Source organism: Sciurus carolinensis, chromosome 7 (genome assembly GCF_902686445.1).
Source record: "Sciurus carolinensis chromosome 7, mSciCar1.2, whole genome shotgun sequence".
Classification (NCBI taxonomy): domain Eukaryota; kingdom Metazoa; phylum Chordata; class Mammalia; order Rodentia; family Sciuridae; genus Sciurus; species Sciurus carolinensis.
Window position 1 is genome coordinate 130,315,738 of NC_062219.1, and position 18,835 is coordinate 130,334,572.

An 18,835-nucleotide genomic window follows, 5' to 3' on the forward strand; every position below is an offset into this window, starting at 1 on the left:
TGTGTTATGTGTTTGTCCTCAAATCTTTCTATGGAAGATTGAATTTTTAAAAGGAGATGAACCTATTTAATTGTGTCCAATTTGCTGTTTAATATACAAGAAATAAAGTAGCTGCATTTAAAAAAGAACTTGAGCTGCTGCGTGTGTGCATAGATCAAGGTGACTCTGCCCTGTCCGAATCCATGGTTGGGACTTGCTCAGAAAGTGGAGTCCCCAGTGCTGGTCATCATTGACTCTATTCCTGAGTGTAAGAAAGGACTGGAAAAGGGGGGGAAGTGCCTCACTCTTCCTCAGAAGCTGTCCCCATTCTGGTTCCCAGCATGGAGCACTGGGAGAAGGGGAAGAGGGCCAGTAATATGGAAACCCTTGGGACATAAACGTGATTCATTGTTCACTTTCTCACTGCACAGACTTCTGTTAAAATAATTAGAACATAATTAAGGCTGAGATAACTCTGAGCCAAACAAATGCAGTAATTGTGGAGGGAGACAAAAGTCGACCTTCAGGGACTGAGGTCCTGCAGAGGCTTGCTTCCCCTGACAGGTGTCAACTCTGACAACTGCTCTCCTGGTGGTGGTTTTAACAGGGGTCCTGTCATGTAACAGGGTCCACTTTATGTTTAGAATGCTGACCTTGCTGCTCCACCATTGGCAGCTTATTTTAAAACTGACATGGTTGTTTTTATTTTCCCTTTCCCCCTCTTCCCCTCCCTTATTGTGGGGAAAAGAAGATGAACATCCTTCCTGTCTAAGGAAAGTTACCTATCCATTTACTGCCCACCTGAACAAAGAAGCTCCTGACCCAAGGAAGGAGAACAATTCTCTCAAGAATAAAGTTCAACCTTAATGACATCTAATGACAACCTGAAAACATCTGGGGAATGGTCCTTATATTCCAGTCTAAAGTCCTCATTCCCAGCCAGTCAGAATGGCAGCCTCTGTGGTGGGAATCATGGGTCGATGGTCTTTTGCCATTACCAGAAAAGCGATGAAGCTTCTTTTTCCTTCTTCTTAAAGTCTTGTCCTAGTTACTGGATCAGCATCAGGGACAAAGACTGAGCTCTCGGTATGAGTTCATGGTAACCAAGAGCACTGCAAACCCAGAATGCACACACGTGACCTGGGAGCTGCCCCTTGTTAGAGGACCAGTGCAGAGCTTGTCCACAGCACAAGGTGAGTGGGCCGAGGGTTCTAGTTTCTCACAGGTGCCAGGTGACATTTCCTAAGAAGCACAGATCTTACTCTTTCTCCATGAAAACAAAGTAGTTGCTGAGAGGGTCTGAGCCTCAGGATCTTCATCGTCTTCTGGTATCCAAAGGTATGCACCTGGCCAGGAAGAGGAAGGGCCTTTGATGGTCGATGTCCCTGCAGAAGTGCTGGAGCACTGTCTGGGAACGTATATTCCCGTTGCTGTGCACAGACTTATAATTTATATGGGCCAATCCACTGAATGTACCACCACAAGCCGTACAGGAAAAGATAGTATTTATTAAGACATATAAAGAATATATAAAAGGAAAACCATCCCAGGTAGCACACCAACTCAGCACTGGAGAGACATCATGAGCATTTCGCAGCCTACATAACCAAAGAAAGCAGTCTTGTCACCTTTGAGTTCTTCTCATCTCTCTTAAATACACTGGAGTAAACATATAAAGTTATTGTCTGGAGCCACTGGGCTCAGTGCCATCGGTACGCTTGGTCTCCAGACCTGGATTTGGCCAGGAGCCAGGCCTTGAGAGCAGAAACCAGCTGTCTTTAAGTTTTTTTTGTTTTATTCTCAGGCAGAGAGCTTATCAGTCCTTGAACAGGGGCACTGCCAGACCACTAAGTTTCTCATGCAAGTGGTTTACTCCTTGCCCTGATTTCACTTTTTGAAAGCACTCTTAAACAAGACTCCATCTTTCTCTACAAGCACCTATGACCCTGTGTTCAGGATCAAGATTCATCAGAGAGCTCCATGGTGGGCTCTGAAGTTCCAGAGACAGAAGGACTGCCTGGCCTCCAGGGAAAGCTGCTTTCCTCAGCCTTCACGTTGTCCTGCATTGTGACTGCCAGCATCCTTAGCTTTCGTAAGGTCTCGGCACCTAAGTTTTGTTTCTGTGTTACGAGGGCAGCCTTTGTCTTGCATCATATTGCTAGGGCCCTGAGTGCAGTGTGTTTATTTTGAAGGAGTTCCTTCTGCATCCATTCTTCCACTCTCTGTCCTCACGCATGATATTACACCATACACGTAAGACAACTTCATTATTTGACGGACCTACTAAGAATAATTTTTATTTAAAAACACAGTTTCTCTCTTGAGAATCAATCATTACTAGGTGTTTTTCAGTCTGGTATTATTATTAGAGCTAACACACTTTAAATTTAGTTGGTATTTTGCAGCAGGAAGCACTAATCTCACATCTTACTTGAGAAACTGGACCCGGGTGGAGGGGCTTACCTGCTTCAGCTGCTGGGTGTCAGGTGCAGATGGGGCGCTGCACATCTGCCTGACCACAAAGCCTGTCTTTGATAAAAGTTTACCACACTGTTACTAAAGCAATGTGGGATAATGTTCCTCCTCCTCTGTCATTCTTCATTCTGTCTGGATGAGAGAGGAGGGATCAAGAGTCTCAGCAGTGCCTCTGCTTCAGGTTGTAGAAGTCTGGGAAGGTGAAGGACTGCTGGGAAAATGAGAATCACTAGAAAGACGTGAAAGACAGAAGAACAGGTTTGGTAAGTGCTCAGGGCACTGAGGCAAGTTGAGCCCAGTCACTTTTATCACAGCCCATCTCAGAATAAGCAATCAATCCATTTGTACCACAGAGTTACCACAATGGCTGTGCCTGTCACTAATGCCTGCAGCCTGAGGCATCGGGCCTGTGACATTTAGGACTGCGAGAGCCATCTCTCCTGCACTGGCTCAGTCTTCAGCCTCCCCATCATCAGGGGAGGAAACACAGGTGGAAAGGCAGGAACTGATATTCCTGAACTCAGGGGTTGCCTGGTACCAATCCTGCATTCAACCTGCATTCCTGCACTTCATGCTGCCAGAGACCTTCAGCATAGAGAAGTGAAAAGCAACCCTGTGATGATTTGCAGGGGAGGAGGAGCAGGCTTGCAGAATTACACTTGAAGCATATAGAACATATACAAATCCTGGGTTTACTTCTAACATCCTGGTTTCTACTGTTCTGGATAAATCAACCATAGTTCTTAGGGGAGACTGAGATTGGAAAAGGTCACATCCTGTCCAGGCTTCCATGAGGTGGACTGGGATAGATGAAGACAAAGCAGCCCATTGTTGACCACATCAGGAAGACACACAGCTAGGGCTTCCCAGGGTTCTGCAGCAGCTGTGAAAAACCCTCTTGACCCTTTGGATCCTACTCCAGTGATGTCTTTCAGGCCCAGTGTCTCCCAACCTACTTTCCTACAAGAGGTTTTACTGGGATTCCTGACTCACACAGGGCCATCATCTCCTGACAGCATGCAATGGACGGTCATTCCTCACACCCTAACCCTTTGGTAAACACCACTATAGGTCAGACTGCCCCAGCCTTCCCTTAGAGGCCCTTTTGGTCATCTGTGGGGACTCAGACCCCTGCTGAAGATCTCTAAAGAGCATTCCATGGCTCCTCTGGGGCAACCTTCCTGAGTGCGTCTGTTGTTTATCTGGTTTTCTCAGGGAAGAGACTTGCTCTTAGTTGTCTTTGGCTGATTCAGATTTAACTATTGGATCCAACCTGGAGAAATTATGCAATTCAGTTTCATGTTGAGTACTGTGAAAAAGAAAAAAAAACTGAACATTTGTAAGCAGTAAAGTCACGGAATAATTTTTGGGTTAAGAAGTACAGAAATATGAATGTTATCATCAAAGACACAATACTTGAAGAGCAAACTGAGACATTGTCATGCTAACCAACACGAGGGATAGAAAGGAATATGCAATGAAATGACAGACACTGGGGAAATTTAAACACACTAAATTTACAAGATGTTAAATGTGTTGAAGGTGGGCTTTCATTAGTGTGGGGGAGGAGGGGTAGACAGGACAGCATGAGTGAGTTTCTTGAATTGAATATGATGGAGTGAAACAAAAAAGACAAAGAGATTCTGCCTGGGGGACTGTGGGTTTCATGAACTATGCTGAGGTTTCACATAGGTGGGATATTAATGATTTGAACAGGTAGATGGGTATTTATTTTATGAGACTTTGAAGAAATTTGGGGTGGAAAGCTTGATGTGAATACTAGTTCTCAAGATGGTGTTGGATGCTACATAGAATGACAAATAAAGAGTGCCACAGAGAAAGGAAGAGTAACTTGGACAGAAATCTGAACTATTACACATATCCTGACTGTCCTTGCACTTTAGAAATTGCTGATATGCAAATCTTTTAGCAGATGCACCTAACCATGGCTGAGGCTCTCTTCACAAAGGTATCTGCTGCATCCAAGCTTCTCTGCCTCAGATGGTTCTGAACCTGCTCAAGGGAACGACCTTCATGTTTCTAACAGGACTTGGCAGTGCTGGGAACATCTTTGTTCTTATGAACTATATTTGCTTTTTCAGACGTATTGAGAAGAAATCTATACCCCTTATTCTCATCCATTTGGCTTTTACAAATATCCTAATGCTTTTTACCAAAGGAACACCAAGGACAATAGCCAGCTCTGGTTTGCAAAACCTCCTAGGTGATGTAAGCTGTAAGATTCTGGTTTACCTGGAGAGGGTGACCCGTGGCCTGTCCATCAGCACCACCAGTCTCCTCACGGTGGTCCAGGCCGTCACCATCAGTCCCAGAGCCTCCAGGTGGAGGAGGCTGCAGCCCAGGTCTGCACAGAACACCCTTCCCTTGTTGCTCTTCTTCTGGATTCTCAATGCCATCATAAGCATGAACTTACCATTTTATATCAAACATATCAGCAGCCTGAACACATCAGAAGTTAGTAACAGGTACACTTACTGTTATTTTGTACCAAAAAACTTTATAATCAGGTGGATTTTTCTTGCTCTCATGGTCCTTCGAGATGCTACATTCCAGGGTGTCATGGGCTGGTCCAGTGGCTATATGATGTTCCTCCTGCACAAGCACCACCAGCATGTCCTCTACCTGCAGACCTCCAAGCTGCTCTACAGAACTCCCCCTGAGATGAAGGCTGCTCAAAGTGTTCTCCTTCTGATGCTCTGTTTTCTCTTCTTCTATTGGACAGATTGTTTTATGACCGTGTATTCAACTGTCTCCCTAGAGAATGACTCCATAGCATTAGATGTTCAAGAGTTTCTGACCCTTGGCTATGCAATCCTTAGCCCCTTTGTGCTGATTCACAGAGATGGACATCTAGCTGCATGCTGTCATGCTCACTGACAGGGAAAGACATGGAGAAATTATCCATTTCAGTGATCCTTTCAGGAAGTTTGAAAACACTGTTGGTTTCGTGTTACTGCATGTGATGCAAGACTCAGTAAGAGTAGGTGAGTCACACAGAGGTGCAGTCTCACACCAGAGTGGGTGACAGTTCTGAGCCGACAGAGGTCATCGGGAGCTAGAGGGACACAGCCACCTTCCCATTCTCCTTCCTGCCACTCTTCAGGAAGCATCTGATGTTCTCATGGGTGTAAGAGGTTCTTTCATGCCACCACTTTTACAGAAGTATAATTTAGAAAATTATATCAAGATTTCTTGTGTATTCATCTCTTGACCCAAGAAGTGCAATTCGGGACCTGATCTTGAAGGTGTTCAGGTAGGAAAAACAACATGATGACTATCTTAGATTGCAGTGCTATTTTTTTAAAAACCTCAATATCTAATGAAGGGTCCATTTTGCTTGTTGTTTAACTATATTCATAAATATTCATCCATTCAACAGATTTTACAGAACTTATGAAAAAAATGAGTTCAAATGGTGGGATGTAATGATATCTAAGGTGTATTTATATTTAACAACTTTACTTTAATTAATTTCTAAAGTTATGAAGAGTAATAGCATTTAGATATAATATATAGTTGAAAGTTATCTATATATAAATATTGTAAGAAAACAAATGAAACTGAAGATTAGTTACCTCTTTTGAGAGAAGATAAGTTAATGGAAGCATAGTATGGAGAATTTCTTTTTTCTTTCTGTGTTTTCTGATTTGCTAACCACTTGAATGCATTTTTTAACAAATGAGTGAAAAATTAATGTTGAAACCAAATCCTGGCTTATTTCAAAACAGCAGCTGTTAGAGTCTTTAGTTGCCTGATCTGGTCAGTAACCCTGTCTCTAGAGATCTACAAAATGTGCTGGTTCTCAACCAGAGAAAGAAATATCTTCCTTATTGCACATATTCATTGTGCAAAATATTAGAGCTAACACAGAGGGCCTGCCCTCTGTTGGGAAGGATGTTTCCTCCCTGTCTCTCTTGGGGCCCTTGATATATCTGGGTGTTTTACTTCTCAAGAAAATGGCAGTGAATGCACATTTGTTTCTGGTTTGCTGGTACCTTTCCATGCAGACTTTAAGTAACTTCGTGACTCTATTATGTCATACTCTAATATGTTTATGAACTCATCTTCTTCATGTGTCTGTGACTTGCTGGAAGATGTGAACTGTGCTATCTATCTGAGTTCCACGGTTCTCCTCTGATAGCCTCCTCCTAACATCTAGCATAGAGAACAAGACAAAGTGGGTCTTGCCCCAATAGGCTATGGATTCAACAGGAAGGAGTGCAAATCCTGGAAGTGAACTCAGGAATGGAGTGTAGGAGTGGAGTCATGAAGAACAGATGACAAAGTAGTCAATGAATAAAGGGATATTTTGTAATTGTTGGCAAAATTAGCCACGGCATGCCTGGAGCTTATTTTCCCTAAGTAAGTGTTATTCTGTCTTCCTCCCGAAAGTCAGAATTGAGTTGAGAATATTTAAATTCATCTTGTGTCAGCAGAAAATAAGTAAAAAGAGAGAAGCATGTGAATAAAATTGTAAAATATGAACTTGAATTTTTATTTACACTACACAAAAACTCATTTTAAAGTAGAATAAAAATGTAGGCAGAAACTGAAATCACAAAACACCCAATCAAAATACATGGAAAGCACTTGACTTTGGACCTGCTAGTGAGTTTTTTTAATGTGACGCCAAAAGTTGAGGAACTGTAAAAAAAAATTACAAGTGGGATTCCATCAAACTCACTGACTTTTTCACAGAATGAAATCACTTATCACAGTGAGAAGACTGCCCATGGAATAAGAAAAATATTTGCAAACCCTATCACTGGTAAAGGTTTAATGTTCAAAATACTTAAGGAACTTGTACAAAAAACCTGGTTAAAAATGGAAAAAGGGCCTGAAAAAAAAAAAAATGTTTTTCCAAAGAAGATAAACAAATGCTCAACATGCATGTGAGCAGGCACCCAGCATGAGTAATGCAAATCACAACCACAGGGAGGCACCACCTCACACCTGTTAGACTGTTATTCAGGAGAAAAGAGATAATAAGTGTTGTGGGGGGAACGGGAATAATGATCTGTGGATACGAAAAAGTGACTTTGGATATCTTTTGTACTCTGTCAGTGGGAATACGAGTTACTATAGCCATTATGAAAAACTGCATGGAGATTCCTCAATAGACGAAAAATGCAGCCAAATCAATCTGGAGCAAAAATAAAAAAGCAGAAGCTATCACACAATTATAGGATGCAACACACTGTGCAACACACTGCGAAATTGTTAATAAAAACATCATGGTATTGGCAGAAAACACATTCACTAGTGGGACACAGTGGACAGCCTAGAAGTCACCCATACATCCACAACCACCTGATTTTCAACAAAGGTGCTAAGAACAGGCATTTGAGGAAAGAAAGCCTTTTCAATAATAGTGCTGAGAAGTTACATTCTTGTATCTCTCCAGCCAAAAATCTTTTCAAAAGGGATTACAGACTTAAGTGTAAGACCTGAAACTATGAAAATCTAGTGGAAAACCTAGGGCATTAGAAAGGGAAATAACTTTTGTTCAAGACATCAAAATGAGGAAACAGAACCAAACTAGACAAAAGCATTCATCAAACTAAAATACTCCTGTACAGAAAATGAAAAACAGACTGGAGAGACAACCTGCATCATGGTTGAAAATACCGTCAAAGTCTATGCCTCCTTCATCACGATTACACGAATGGTGTGACTCTACATCATGTACAACCAGAAATGAAAAGTTGTACTCCATTTGGGAACAGCAGGATGAGCATAGAAAGCAGAAACTGGTTTCTCCCCATAACCTGTGGGCCTCACAGGACGGGTCCTGGAGAAGTGGCCTGCTTCCTTGCCATTTTCCAAGCATTGTGGTGCAAAAATCAATCAACCAACCAACCAAAGAAACCCTAGGGAGGACATGAATATGGAAGGAAAGGAGAGGAACGAGTGTTCCAGCTGCTGGTGGACTGTCTTGACGAGTGAAACACAGCATGAGCAGAGGTAATTCTGAGCAACCAGAGGGACTTCTAGGCGCCCGGGAAGGATACACAAGGTCAGTTTCGGGTGAAGAGCAGGTGCAAGGACCTCACCTTCCAAGTCTGGCAGGAACAGCAGGCGCCGTGAGCTGGGCGAGCTGGAGGCATCAGCGGATGGAGGAGCATCCTTAGTGCAAACTGGTCGCCAGGAGCCCCGCAGCTGGGCGGCTCTCACCAGGTGAGCAAGGCGCGGGAGGCAGCGGGTCCAGCCCCCTTGTCAGTACCATGGCCCGCGTCCTTCTAGCCTCCCTTCTCCAGTTTTGGGAACTAGTCAAAGAGAACGATCCTCCTCCTTGGAGAGCCCTCATCTGCAGTGGGCGAGGTCTCGGTCAGCCTGACCTGCGTCCACCCACTCCCCCCGTTTTCCGGCCCAGCCTGGTCAGCTTTGTGTCCTGCAGGACCTCCTCTCCCTCCTTTCCAATAGGTCGGGTTCCCTCCCAGAGGGCTCTCCCACTCTCCCATTAGCCTGGCTGAACCCATCCACACCCTGGTTATAGGATTAAAGATTACTTTTTAAATGAATTTTTGATCAGTTAATTAATTACACTTCTTAAAAACTCAATTGCTTCAAAAACACGTGCAAGCAACCCGTGGCCCTCTTCCCTCATCGCGTCCCCCTTGGCAGAGGCAGGATTCTCAGGCACTTGGATTTTGTTTGTGCTGCTCCATTTCCAGGAGCACCTCTCCTGATGCTGTGCCACAGCAGGGACAGTCAGTTATTTTCTTCTTCCAAGAGATAAAAACTTGAGGCCTTAGCCACCCATGTAGATGACAAGGTACAACCTTCCTTGACAGCAAGGGTGGGCTCTGACCAAATTCTAAATAAAGGCATAAGGAAGTATACACCAGGAATGAAACGTCCTTCTCTCTTCCTGCTGGATCTGCCTGTGGGAAAAGGCAACATCCAGGGAATGCAGGAGTTGACAGCGATGGAGGCTGGCCCAGGAAGAGAGAGGGGGCGCACACCACACAGCCAGAGTCCCCGTGATGCTCACACCTCCTCCTTGAAGCTACAGTTCTTCCTGGTCTTTGCTACAAAGGCAAAATCATATTTTAACTTATATATACACTTTTATTGATACTTATGTTTTTAAACTTAGTATTTCCAATGTTATAAAAACTTTAAAAAAGCCTCTTCTCACCTTAAACACCTGCACATGAGACACTCTTCCTATTAATTTTTCTTCCGAGTTGTATCATAACTTGGCTGAATTGTAATTCACCATTTACATAATTATGGGTAAGTATCATTCACCTGTATTGTTCTGAACACAGTAATTGTTTTTAAAATTATCACCCACAGGTAACCGTAAAGCCTTTCCTGAGATGGAGACTTCTACACTCACTATGCAGCACTCATGATGTCCTCCTGCCATCCGCTGACGGCTCCCCTGGTGGCCACTGCTGCTGCTGTGGACACTGGTTTCCCAAGATTTCCTCATGTGCTTTTTCATTTTGGCGGAGCACATTGTCATTTCAGGAGAGTTTACTGGAGACGTGACTTTAAATACTTGTGTGCTGGGGGATATTTTCTTTCAGGACTTTGAAATTTGTTTCAGGATAGAGAAAGAATTCTTCCTTTATTATTTACTTCTCTTTTTATAGCAATACATGTTACAGGTGGCAAAACACTATTGGTACATCCACATTAAGTAAAACTCATAGTTTACATTCACTCTCTGTTGTACCTTCTCCAGGTTTTCACAAACGTTATAACGCCTGTACTGTAGCGGCCTTTGGATTGGCTTCTTCCGTTCAGCAGCATGCCTGTAAGTTTCCTCCACGTCTTCTTGTGCTTTGTGGGTGAATGACATTCCATGGTACCACAGTCTGTTATTCACTCATCTGCTGAGGTACATCTTGGTTGCTTATGAGCTTCAGCAATTGTGAATAAAGGTGCTGCAAACACTTCTGCACAAGTTTTTGTGCAGACTGTTTTTCAGCTTGTTTTGGTAAATGCCAAGGAGTGCAGTGGATGAAGTCTCCCCTTACACTGTTATTCCACGTTCTGGAAGATGTCCTCCACATTTTATTTCAGTTATTCTACCACATTGCTCATTTCTACTCTTACAATTTCAACTAACTTCTTTACTAACTTACCTTTTTTACAGCAATCTCTCTTTTTCTAAAAATGCATCTCATAACTTTCCTGAGAGTGTCTTCCCTCTACCTAATATATTCCCTATTTTCTAGTTCACTTTTATCTCTGTCACTCACATTTACTTCGTTTGTACAGTGATCTTTGATTGCTGGGACTTAATTATAAATTAAACCCTAAAAATAAATGGAAACTGATTCTATGAATCTAGTTTACTGACTCAGGGCTTCATTTAGAATGATCTATCAGACACTCAGATAACAAAATATTTTAACTCGTGCAGGGCACTGGCTGTAATCCCAACCGTTCAGGAGGCTGAGGTAGGAAGACGGAAAGTTTAAAGCCAGCCTCAGCAATTTAGGGAGGCCCTAAACAACTTAGTAGGACCCTAACACACACAATTAAAATATATATATATTAAAAGGGCTTGGGATGTGGATTGGTGGTTAAATTCCCCTGGGTTCAATCCCTGGTACAAAATAGTAACTTGTGGAATAGTAAAAATCCTTGAAGGAGGTGCACTCACTCTCCTGCCTCCATGGCATAATAAAACTCACTTTCTGAGAACGTTCTTAAAGGGCAGAAGTTGGAAAAAGTTCTTTTGGAATTTCAAATTTAATGAGTGAAGCCATTTATTCCAAATCATGGAATTAAATTAAAACGTGTACGTTATGAAGAGTCAAACCGTCCACCTGCCCTCTGAACAAAGGACCTGCCCCTTCACACTCATCCCTGGAGACGGGACAGAACAAGCAAAGGGGGAAACACCACTCAGAACAGCAGGGCAGGCAGCGAGCCTGGGCCAGGCAGCAGGGACAGGCCAAAGGACAACAGCAGGTTGTCCCCTGGAAAAGCCTCACTGCGGCCGGCAGGAGCAGACCGCGGGCCTGCCCTCCTCCTCCTGTGGGTCCTCCTTCGGGACCAGCGTTCCTTCACCGGCGCCTTCCCACCAATTCCCGAGCGCAGGCGCTCGGTGTCTGGAGCAGAGGCTCCTCACCAGCAGGGCCCCGGGGTCAGGGTGCGGGCGGAGAAGGCGCCGGGTTCCTGCTAGTCCCCAGGGCTCGGTGCGGTTCGGTGGAGAGCACACAGCCCTGGAAGTGGCAGAGACTGGACGACACCGCGGCCTTCCTCCGGAAGACCCCGGTGAGTGACAGACGTCCAGTGACCTGCCAGCAAGTCCGCGGAGCTCGGCGCCCTCCCTGGACATCCCTGCCCCGCGCAGCGCCGAGGGCACACAGGTCACCGTTTGCGGACAGGTAAGTTACGTCCGCCCGCGCGGCAGAGGAAGCAGAGGAGAGGGCCACGGCCGCGCCCGGACCACCGCGCGGGCGCCGAGAGGGTGGGCGGCGCCCAGGGGCGGGGCTCAGACTCGCGGAACAGCTCGCCGGGTGGTCCGGTTCCACGGAGCGCGCTCACGGGAGCGCGCACGGGAGGGCGCACGAGGCGCACAGGCACGCGCACGCCCCAGAGCACGAGCCCACAAAGGCACGCAGGCGCACGTCACGCAGCACGAGCCCACGGAGGCACGCAGGCGCACGTCACGCAGCTCTAGCCCACGGAGGCACGCAGGCGCACGTCACGCAGCTCGAGCCCACAGAGGCACGCAGGCGCACGTCAGCGCTCCAAGCCCGCCCCGGGCCCCGCCGCCCGCCGCCCGTTCGGGGCCGGCCGGGCTCTGTGCGGCGCTGCTCCCGGCCAGAGCTCCCTTAGGGCCCCCACAGTGAGGGGGATCCTCCCAGGATTCCTTAGGAAGAGCGCACGGCCCGCGTGGGATTTGAACCTGGGACCTCCGAGCCCCAGGTGGGAGCCACGTGGCCTGACCAGCAGGCCACCCGTGGGTGGGCGTGACGCCAGGCCCTCCGCTGAGCTGGGTTCCCAGGACGCTCTCCTGCGGCGGGCCGGGCGGAAGGGCTCGGCCGCCTGCGGTGCACATGGCCAGGCTGGTGCGCCCAGCGCTGAGGCTGCTGGCCTTGGGAGCCCAGGCTCCGGAGGAGGCCTCACGTCTGCGCGTCTCACAGTCGGCTTCTTACTGAGGTCTCCTGGACTACGGGCTCCAACAGGGGTTGCGTTTGGAAACAGGTTTCCCAGAAGGAACCGAATCCCGCCGGTAAGAGAGAAGCCCCGGACATTGCAAGGGCTTCAGGAAGTTAATGTTTGGTCAGCTTATCAGCGTTTTCTACATAAAGAGTTAAGAAACTTACCAAAATTTCGGGTCGAACCCAAGGTCTTCACAAGCCGTGAAGTGGTACATTTAAGTCACATTTCGAATCCGTAGATTCAGTTTCACCGGATTTGATAATTGTTTCCCTCATTCAGTTCACTCTTTTGGTTATAAAATAACTACTTATAGAGAGCCCTTTTATTACTAAAAAATGGAATGCTTTTGCAAGAATAAATAGAAGTAAAAAGTAATGATTTTCTGGAATGTACGAGAAGAAAATGCAGTTCTTGGTGCCAGGGAGAGTAGATTTAAATCAGCTCTCACCTGCACTTTGGACAGGGTTTGCTGCGTGGATCCAAATAATGCTGGAGGCACTAGGCGTCTAGGCCTCTCCTGCCCTCTGTACTGGTGTTGGAGTAAAGAGTTCTGTTCCCATCCAGCTGCTTGCTTTGCACCACCGATGTTTAACAGATCTCCGCTGGTTCCTCTGAACATGGAGGTAAGAGAGACATTGTCAGCTGCCCTCAAACCCCGTGGTGCCTATGGTTCCCTCCTCCGTGAAAACATGCATCCTCAAGAAATGGCACCTCACGTTCAGGTCTGCATGAGGCCCCAACACCACACTGGGCTGGGACTTTAAATGCAAGGTCAGTGCCTCGCTGTGGAAAAGGTTTCTTCATCTGGAACTGAGGACCCCAGAGAAGCAGTGGCCAGGTGGTTAGGTAAGCCACAGCCTTCATCCTGGGAGAGCTGAGCAGATCCCCCAGCTTCTCTCTGAGCTGGACCTGGTGCTTCTGGCAGCACACTCTGAGTCCCTTCCCTTACTCCTCCCTCACCTGCTGGTCCATGAGAATCTTGTGAGCACTTACCATCAGGCAGGAAGGAGGTCTATGAAGAAGTGAGGGGAAGAGTCCAAATGAAAATAGGATGGTTGTCAATAATTCTCTATTTTATTGAAGAAAATTAAGTGCTTTAAAAACAATAAGACCTCAGTAATGTCCAACAGGTGTTCTTTTTAAAATGTCTCTAAATCTCTTGTCGTCTACAAGGTTTTTACTCCCTACTTCACTTCACCCCGTCCCTAGGAACCAGAGCATGTATGCATTAGAATTCTTGTCATCTGAATGTCACCCATTCTGTGATGACACGGAGCATGCTGTATGGTCCACAGTACTTTGTGTGACCTCAGAGATTTAGAGGTATGAGTAGAGTCAGCATGATAATTTGGTTTTGGATAGGTCCACACATGAAGGAGTCAGGATTCCACAGGCGTTTATGAAACACATGAGTCAATATGGCCATCATGCCTAGCATAGTTCAGGATGCTCTATGGAGTTAAAAAAAAAAAAAAAAAAAAAAAAAAAAGTCCTAGAATAGATATTACAGCAAGACAGGTTTTACAGCAAAGACAACTCTCTAAAAAACATTTTGTCTATTTCAGAAACAGTTACCAGCTTGTTTGTGACTCAAGATGGACAGGGGTATGTATGTAAAAGGACCTTGAGAATACAGGATCAAGATAAAAGGAATGTGAAGTTGGATAAGGCCAAATGGATTGATGCGGTAAGAAGTAAGAAGAGATAGTGAATTCAGTATTTTGGCTTGAGTGTTCAGAATGGCTCAAGAGTTTTCTGGGTTGATTGTAGACTGGGAAGTGGAATCTATGTGACCTCTTCTAAATGAAGTTGAATTATGAGCATCTCCTTAATATAAAGGGAGGTGTCCAAAGACTCAGGGAGACTGGAATACTGGAGATGCTTCATGGTATAAACCTGCTTAGGCAAATCCAGAGGTACAGAGGATGTGGCTTGTACCACAGCTCTGACAAATCCAAACCCAGGGGGATGTGTTCACAGTCATGAGCAGTGACTAGAATGGTCTCATCCTCAGGGACCTGTGGCCTAGCCCGTTGATCATGGTGTGTGCAGAGCTGCAGCATGCATGAGCCCTACCAGAGCCTTACTTGCTGAGCCCAAGGACCAAGGCAAATATCTGATGCATAGAGATCTGACTTGAATCACTAGACCAGATAATCATGATTCTTCCATTAACCTCCAGATCTGAAACAGATATCTTATTGCCAGAACTATACATTTTACCCAAATATGTAATTTGGTTCCAAGTTAGAAAACATGAAAACTAAGATCTTTATTGAAATTTATTGTTTGCCACGGGGGCTCATGTAATGGGGAGTGAAGGGCGCAGTGTCAATAACCACACAGACACCAGGAGCCAGGTAAGAGCAGGCGAGCTTGTAGCTGCTGACTCATTTATTACGGAAGCTTCTTTTATTGAGTACCTATCCAATCAGTGCATCAATCAGCACTTCACACCACTCGAAACCACCAATCATTTAGTCTCCTAGAACCACTGATCATTTGAGGGTTTTGTATTTTGCACCAGTGGGGATATAGTACTCCACAGAAATTAATGCAGAACCAGATTACTTTGCAGCTCTAGTAATGGGATGTATGATAGCATTGTGGTCAGTGCCAGAGCACTAAGATAAACAGAAACAAGTCATAAATTATTTTCTTACTTTATTTATACAGTTGAAAAAGATGCATTCACATGTTTAGAAAATCAGAAAATGTAGAAAGATTTAAGCAACTTTTGTACATACTATGCCTCCATTTACCTAGTTTCTGTCAAAACCAATTTTTGTCAAAGCTAGTAACACCTCTTCCAGTTTCTTCTTATTTTTACAGAATGATGATGGACATGTTATACAAATTTTATTATTATATTCCATTATGAATTATTTCACATTAATTTTCTTTTCATTAAACATCTTTCAACTATTATTTCATATCAAAACATTTTGAATTTAACCACTTTTCACAAGTACCATAACATTTTGTCGTAAGGATAGATATTTATGATATTTTTAGACAGTTAATAAGATGGGACCATTAGCTGGATACTTAGGTTGTACTTTAAAAATAATTTGTGATATTTTTCATACTTTAGTTCTTAAATGAGCGTGTGTATTGAAGTATTAGGTCCTAGAAATGGAATTCCTGAGTCACAGGCGATGCTTCAGTAATTTTGCCTGGCTTCCTGTAACCTCTGCCTCAGGTAAGGACTACCACTCACCAGACTTGTCCGAGAATATTTGCTTACTTTTAAAGTTAGTCTTGCTTGATTTTTTAAATACAAAGCTAAACAAAACTGACAATCTTCCAGTTTTCTTACTGGAGAGTCTTACTGAGCAGCATTCAAGTAGACATCCATGTCTGTGATTCAGCACAAATGAACTGAGGATCACAAGGCCAAGGGAGAGAAAATCTTGAACAGTTACTATTATGGAATTATTCTCTAAGGAAACAGTAGAATATAAAGACATAAAACAGTCTGTCCAATAGAAGAAGAGAAAACAGAGCGTCAGAAGGAGAACACTTTGAGCAGCCTTCATCTCGGGGAGTTTTGTAGAGGAGCTTGGAGGTCTGCAGGTAGAGGACATGCTGGTGGTGCTTGTGTAGGAGGAACCCATGTAGCCATGACACCCTGGAAAGCAGCATCTCAAAGGACCATGAGAGAGAGGAAAATCCATCTGATTACCCAGATTTCAGGCAGAAAATAACAGTAGTTCTCACTTTTGCTAGTTTCTGATGTGTTCATGCTGCTGACATGTTTGATGTAAAATGGTAAGTTCATGCTTATCAAGGCATGGAGAATCCAGAAGAAGAGCAACAAGGGAAGGATGTGCCAGGCAGACCTGGGCTGCAGCCTCCCCCACCTGGAGGCTCTGGGACTGATGGTGATGGCCTGGACCACTGTGAGGAGACTGGTGGTGCAAATGGACAGGACCCTGGCCACTCTCTGCAGGTAAATAACAGTTTTACAGCCTACATCATCTTGGAAGTTTTTCAAACCAAAGCTGGCTATTGTCCTTGGTATTCCTTTGGCAAAAAGCATTAGAATGTTTGTAAGAGCCAAATGAATGAGAATAAGGTACACTGATTTCTTCTGTGAGTCTGCTATGTAAATGAACATACAATTCACAAAAACAGAAATATTTCCCACAATGCCAAATCCAGTTAGAAAGAGGATCACTGCTGTCTTGATCATGTTCAAAACCTTTTGTAATTTTATGGACAGAAAAACTTCAGTTCTTTGAAATCCTTCCTGAGTAAAGCATCAGGAGCACTGATAGGAACCTGTGAATACATTCAGGTCAAGCACATTTCTGCTGCACGGAAGACAGTCACAGTACATGCATGGACCAGGGCTTGTCCAAAGAATGCTGTTCATTTCCCTGTGGTGCTCTCTGCAGGACATTCTTTACCCTTACGTGGCATTTGTTGAAGAAGAAACAAATGTCTGAAGTTGCAAAGTAGACTTTTCTTTTTCTGATTTCCACATCAGCAAAACTAAACTGCTTGTTCAAACCCTTAAATATCTCATATATTTTAAATCCCAGCTTGTGTTGAATTAAACTGAAAATCTCCAACCTGAATGCTTCCCTGTGTTTTCTACTTAATCTACCATATTCCCATCTGTCAATTTCAAAGACTCATCCTTAACTCTCTTTCTCTGCGAAATTCAGCATGCACTCAAAATTTTTTGAGTCAACTCAAAACCTGTCATACTTAACAGTATTTGTTTCTCCTGTAATACCACTTTTTTCATTCACCATATACCTATCATTTTGATTAGTAAAACTACTCCTGATTCATGTCCTGTATCCAATTTTCATCTTTGATTCATGTGCCTTTTTATCTCAGAATTGTCTTTTATTTATTTTTTTTTCATACCAGGGATTGAACCCAGGGTTGCTTGATGGCGAGCAACTTCCCTAGGTCATTTTATGATAGGGACTCACCAAGTCACTTAGGGCCACACTAAGTTGCTGAGGCTGACCTAGAACCTGTGATCCTCCCAATTCAGACTCCTGGCTGGCTCACCATGCCAGCACTTAGAATTGTCTTTAAAACCCAAACTGATTCTGTGATTTCGCTGCTTATGAATTTTCAGGAAACTTTCCTGACCTCAACATCAAATCAAACTGATACCGCCATTTACCGGTGACAAGTTCTGCTCCCTCTAATGTTGAAATCTGAGCACTAGAGAAGCACGCCAAAGCCAGCATATTAAGCAGGTTTTATTTAAAAGTAATAATACAGACTTCTTCCGGGAGGGAGAAGGGAGCCATGGCTGATGTTCTAGAATCCCCAGAAGTGAGCACACCCTACATCTTTTATAGGTTAAAGTCTCTTTTGTTCTCCAGTTCTCTCCCCCCTTATCTCTCCTTTCTGCCTACAGTGACTAGGATTGGTTTTGCATAAAGTGAGAAGCATGGCAGGGGGAGGGCCAAGGTGATTCAGCCAGGCAAAGGCCCAGGGGGCATTAATTAGCAGCTCCTTTCTTGCAGTCCTTGATAAAGGCAGGTAAATTTGGTAATGGGTGAGCTCCGAGATCCTTGACATTCCATTCTTCCAGGGGCAGTCTCCAACTTCCAAAGACAGATGGCTTCATGGCTTCATTTCCTCGATTTGACCAGATCCCCTATTTCTACACTAACTACCTGTCCTTAATTCTGGCTTCAAAACTGCAAAGAACCTCAGCTGTCAAAGGTTAATCAGACAAAGGCCTCCAGGAAGATTCCTCCAGCATGAATCAATATGGACTGCAGGCAGGCAAGAACCAGGAGATACCACCAAGCAGTGACCCCAGGACAGGTCTGAGTTCCCACTCAGTGAACACAGGCACCTCTCAGGGAGGCCTGAACCAGGTCTGGTGTGTGGATGCTTATCAAGTGGGCTCAGGAGAAGAGCATTCACCAGGTGGTGTGGTGTCGTGTGCTGTAGAGATGGGAGTGGCTTATGGAGTAGGAATCCCCAGTGGAGATGGGTATAGCGAGGGGCTGCAGGGAGGGAAGGTGTCTTCACTCAGATGTGGCCATGGAGGCCTTAGAGCTTCTGCATAACCCTGTCTGCAGTCATCCTAGCAGCCAGATTCACCCACATCTGTCCTCTCCATCTGCTATGAGCAGGGCTGCTTTGACATTATCACTCCATGTTGATGGATCTCCTCCCTCCCTCTCACCTTTCCTTTCTTCTTTCTTCCCTTTCTTTTTTTCTTTCTATTTTTCAATGAGTT

The 18,835-nt window shown here is 44.7% G+C and overlaps 1 protein-coding gene and 1 pseudogene across 1 annotated transcript; one reads left to right on the plus strand and one right to left on the minus strand.

Annotated features, from left to right (window-relative positions):
- Positions 1-4,455: 4,455 nt before the first annotated feature.
- On the plus strand, positions 4,456-5,352 carry LOC124989428 (putative vomeronasal receptor-like protein 4). The gene has a single exon (XM_047559273.1). The coding sequence runs from the start codon at positions 4,456-4,458 to the stop codon at positions 5,350-5,352; it is 897 nt and encodes a 298-aa protein (XP_047415229.1).
- Positions 5,353-16,044: 10,692 nt separating this feature from the next.
- On the minus strand, positions 16,045-16,900 carry LOC124989430 (putative vomeronasal receptor-like protein 4; annotated as a pseudogene).
- Between the last annotated feature and the right edge of the window lie 1,935 nt (positions 16,901-18,835).

Bases quoted from the DNA above. Each gene is read 5' to 3' on its own strand.
- LOC124989428 (XM_047559273.1), top strand. From the start codon at position 4,456: ATGGTTCTGAACCTGCTCAAGGGAACGACCTTCATGTTTCTAACAGGA.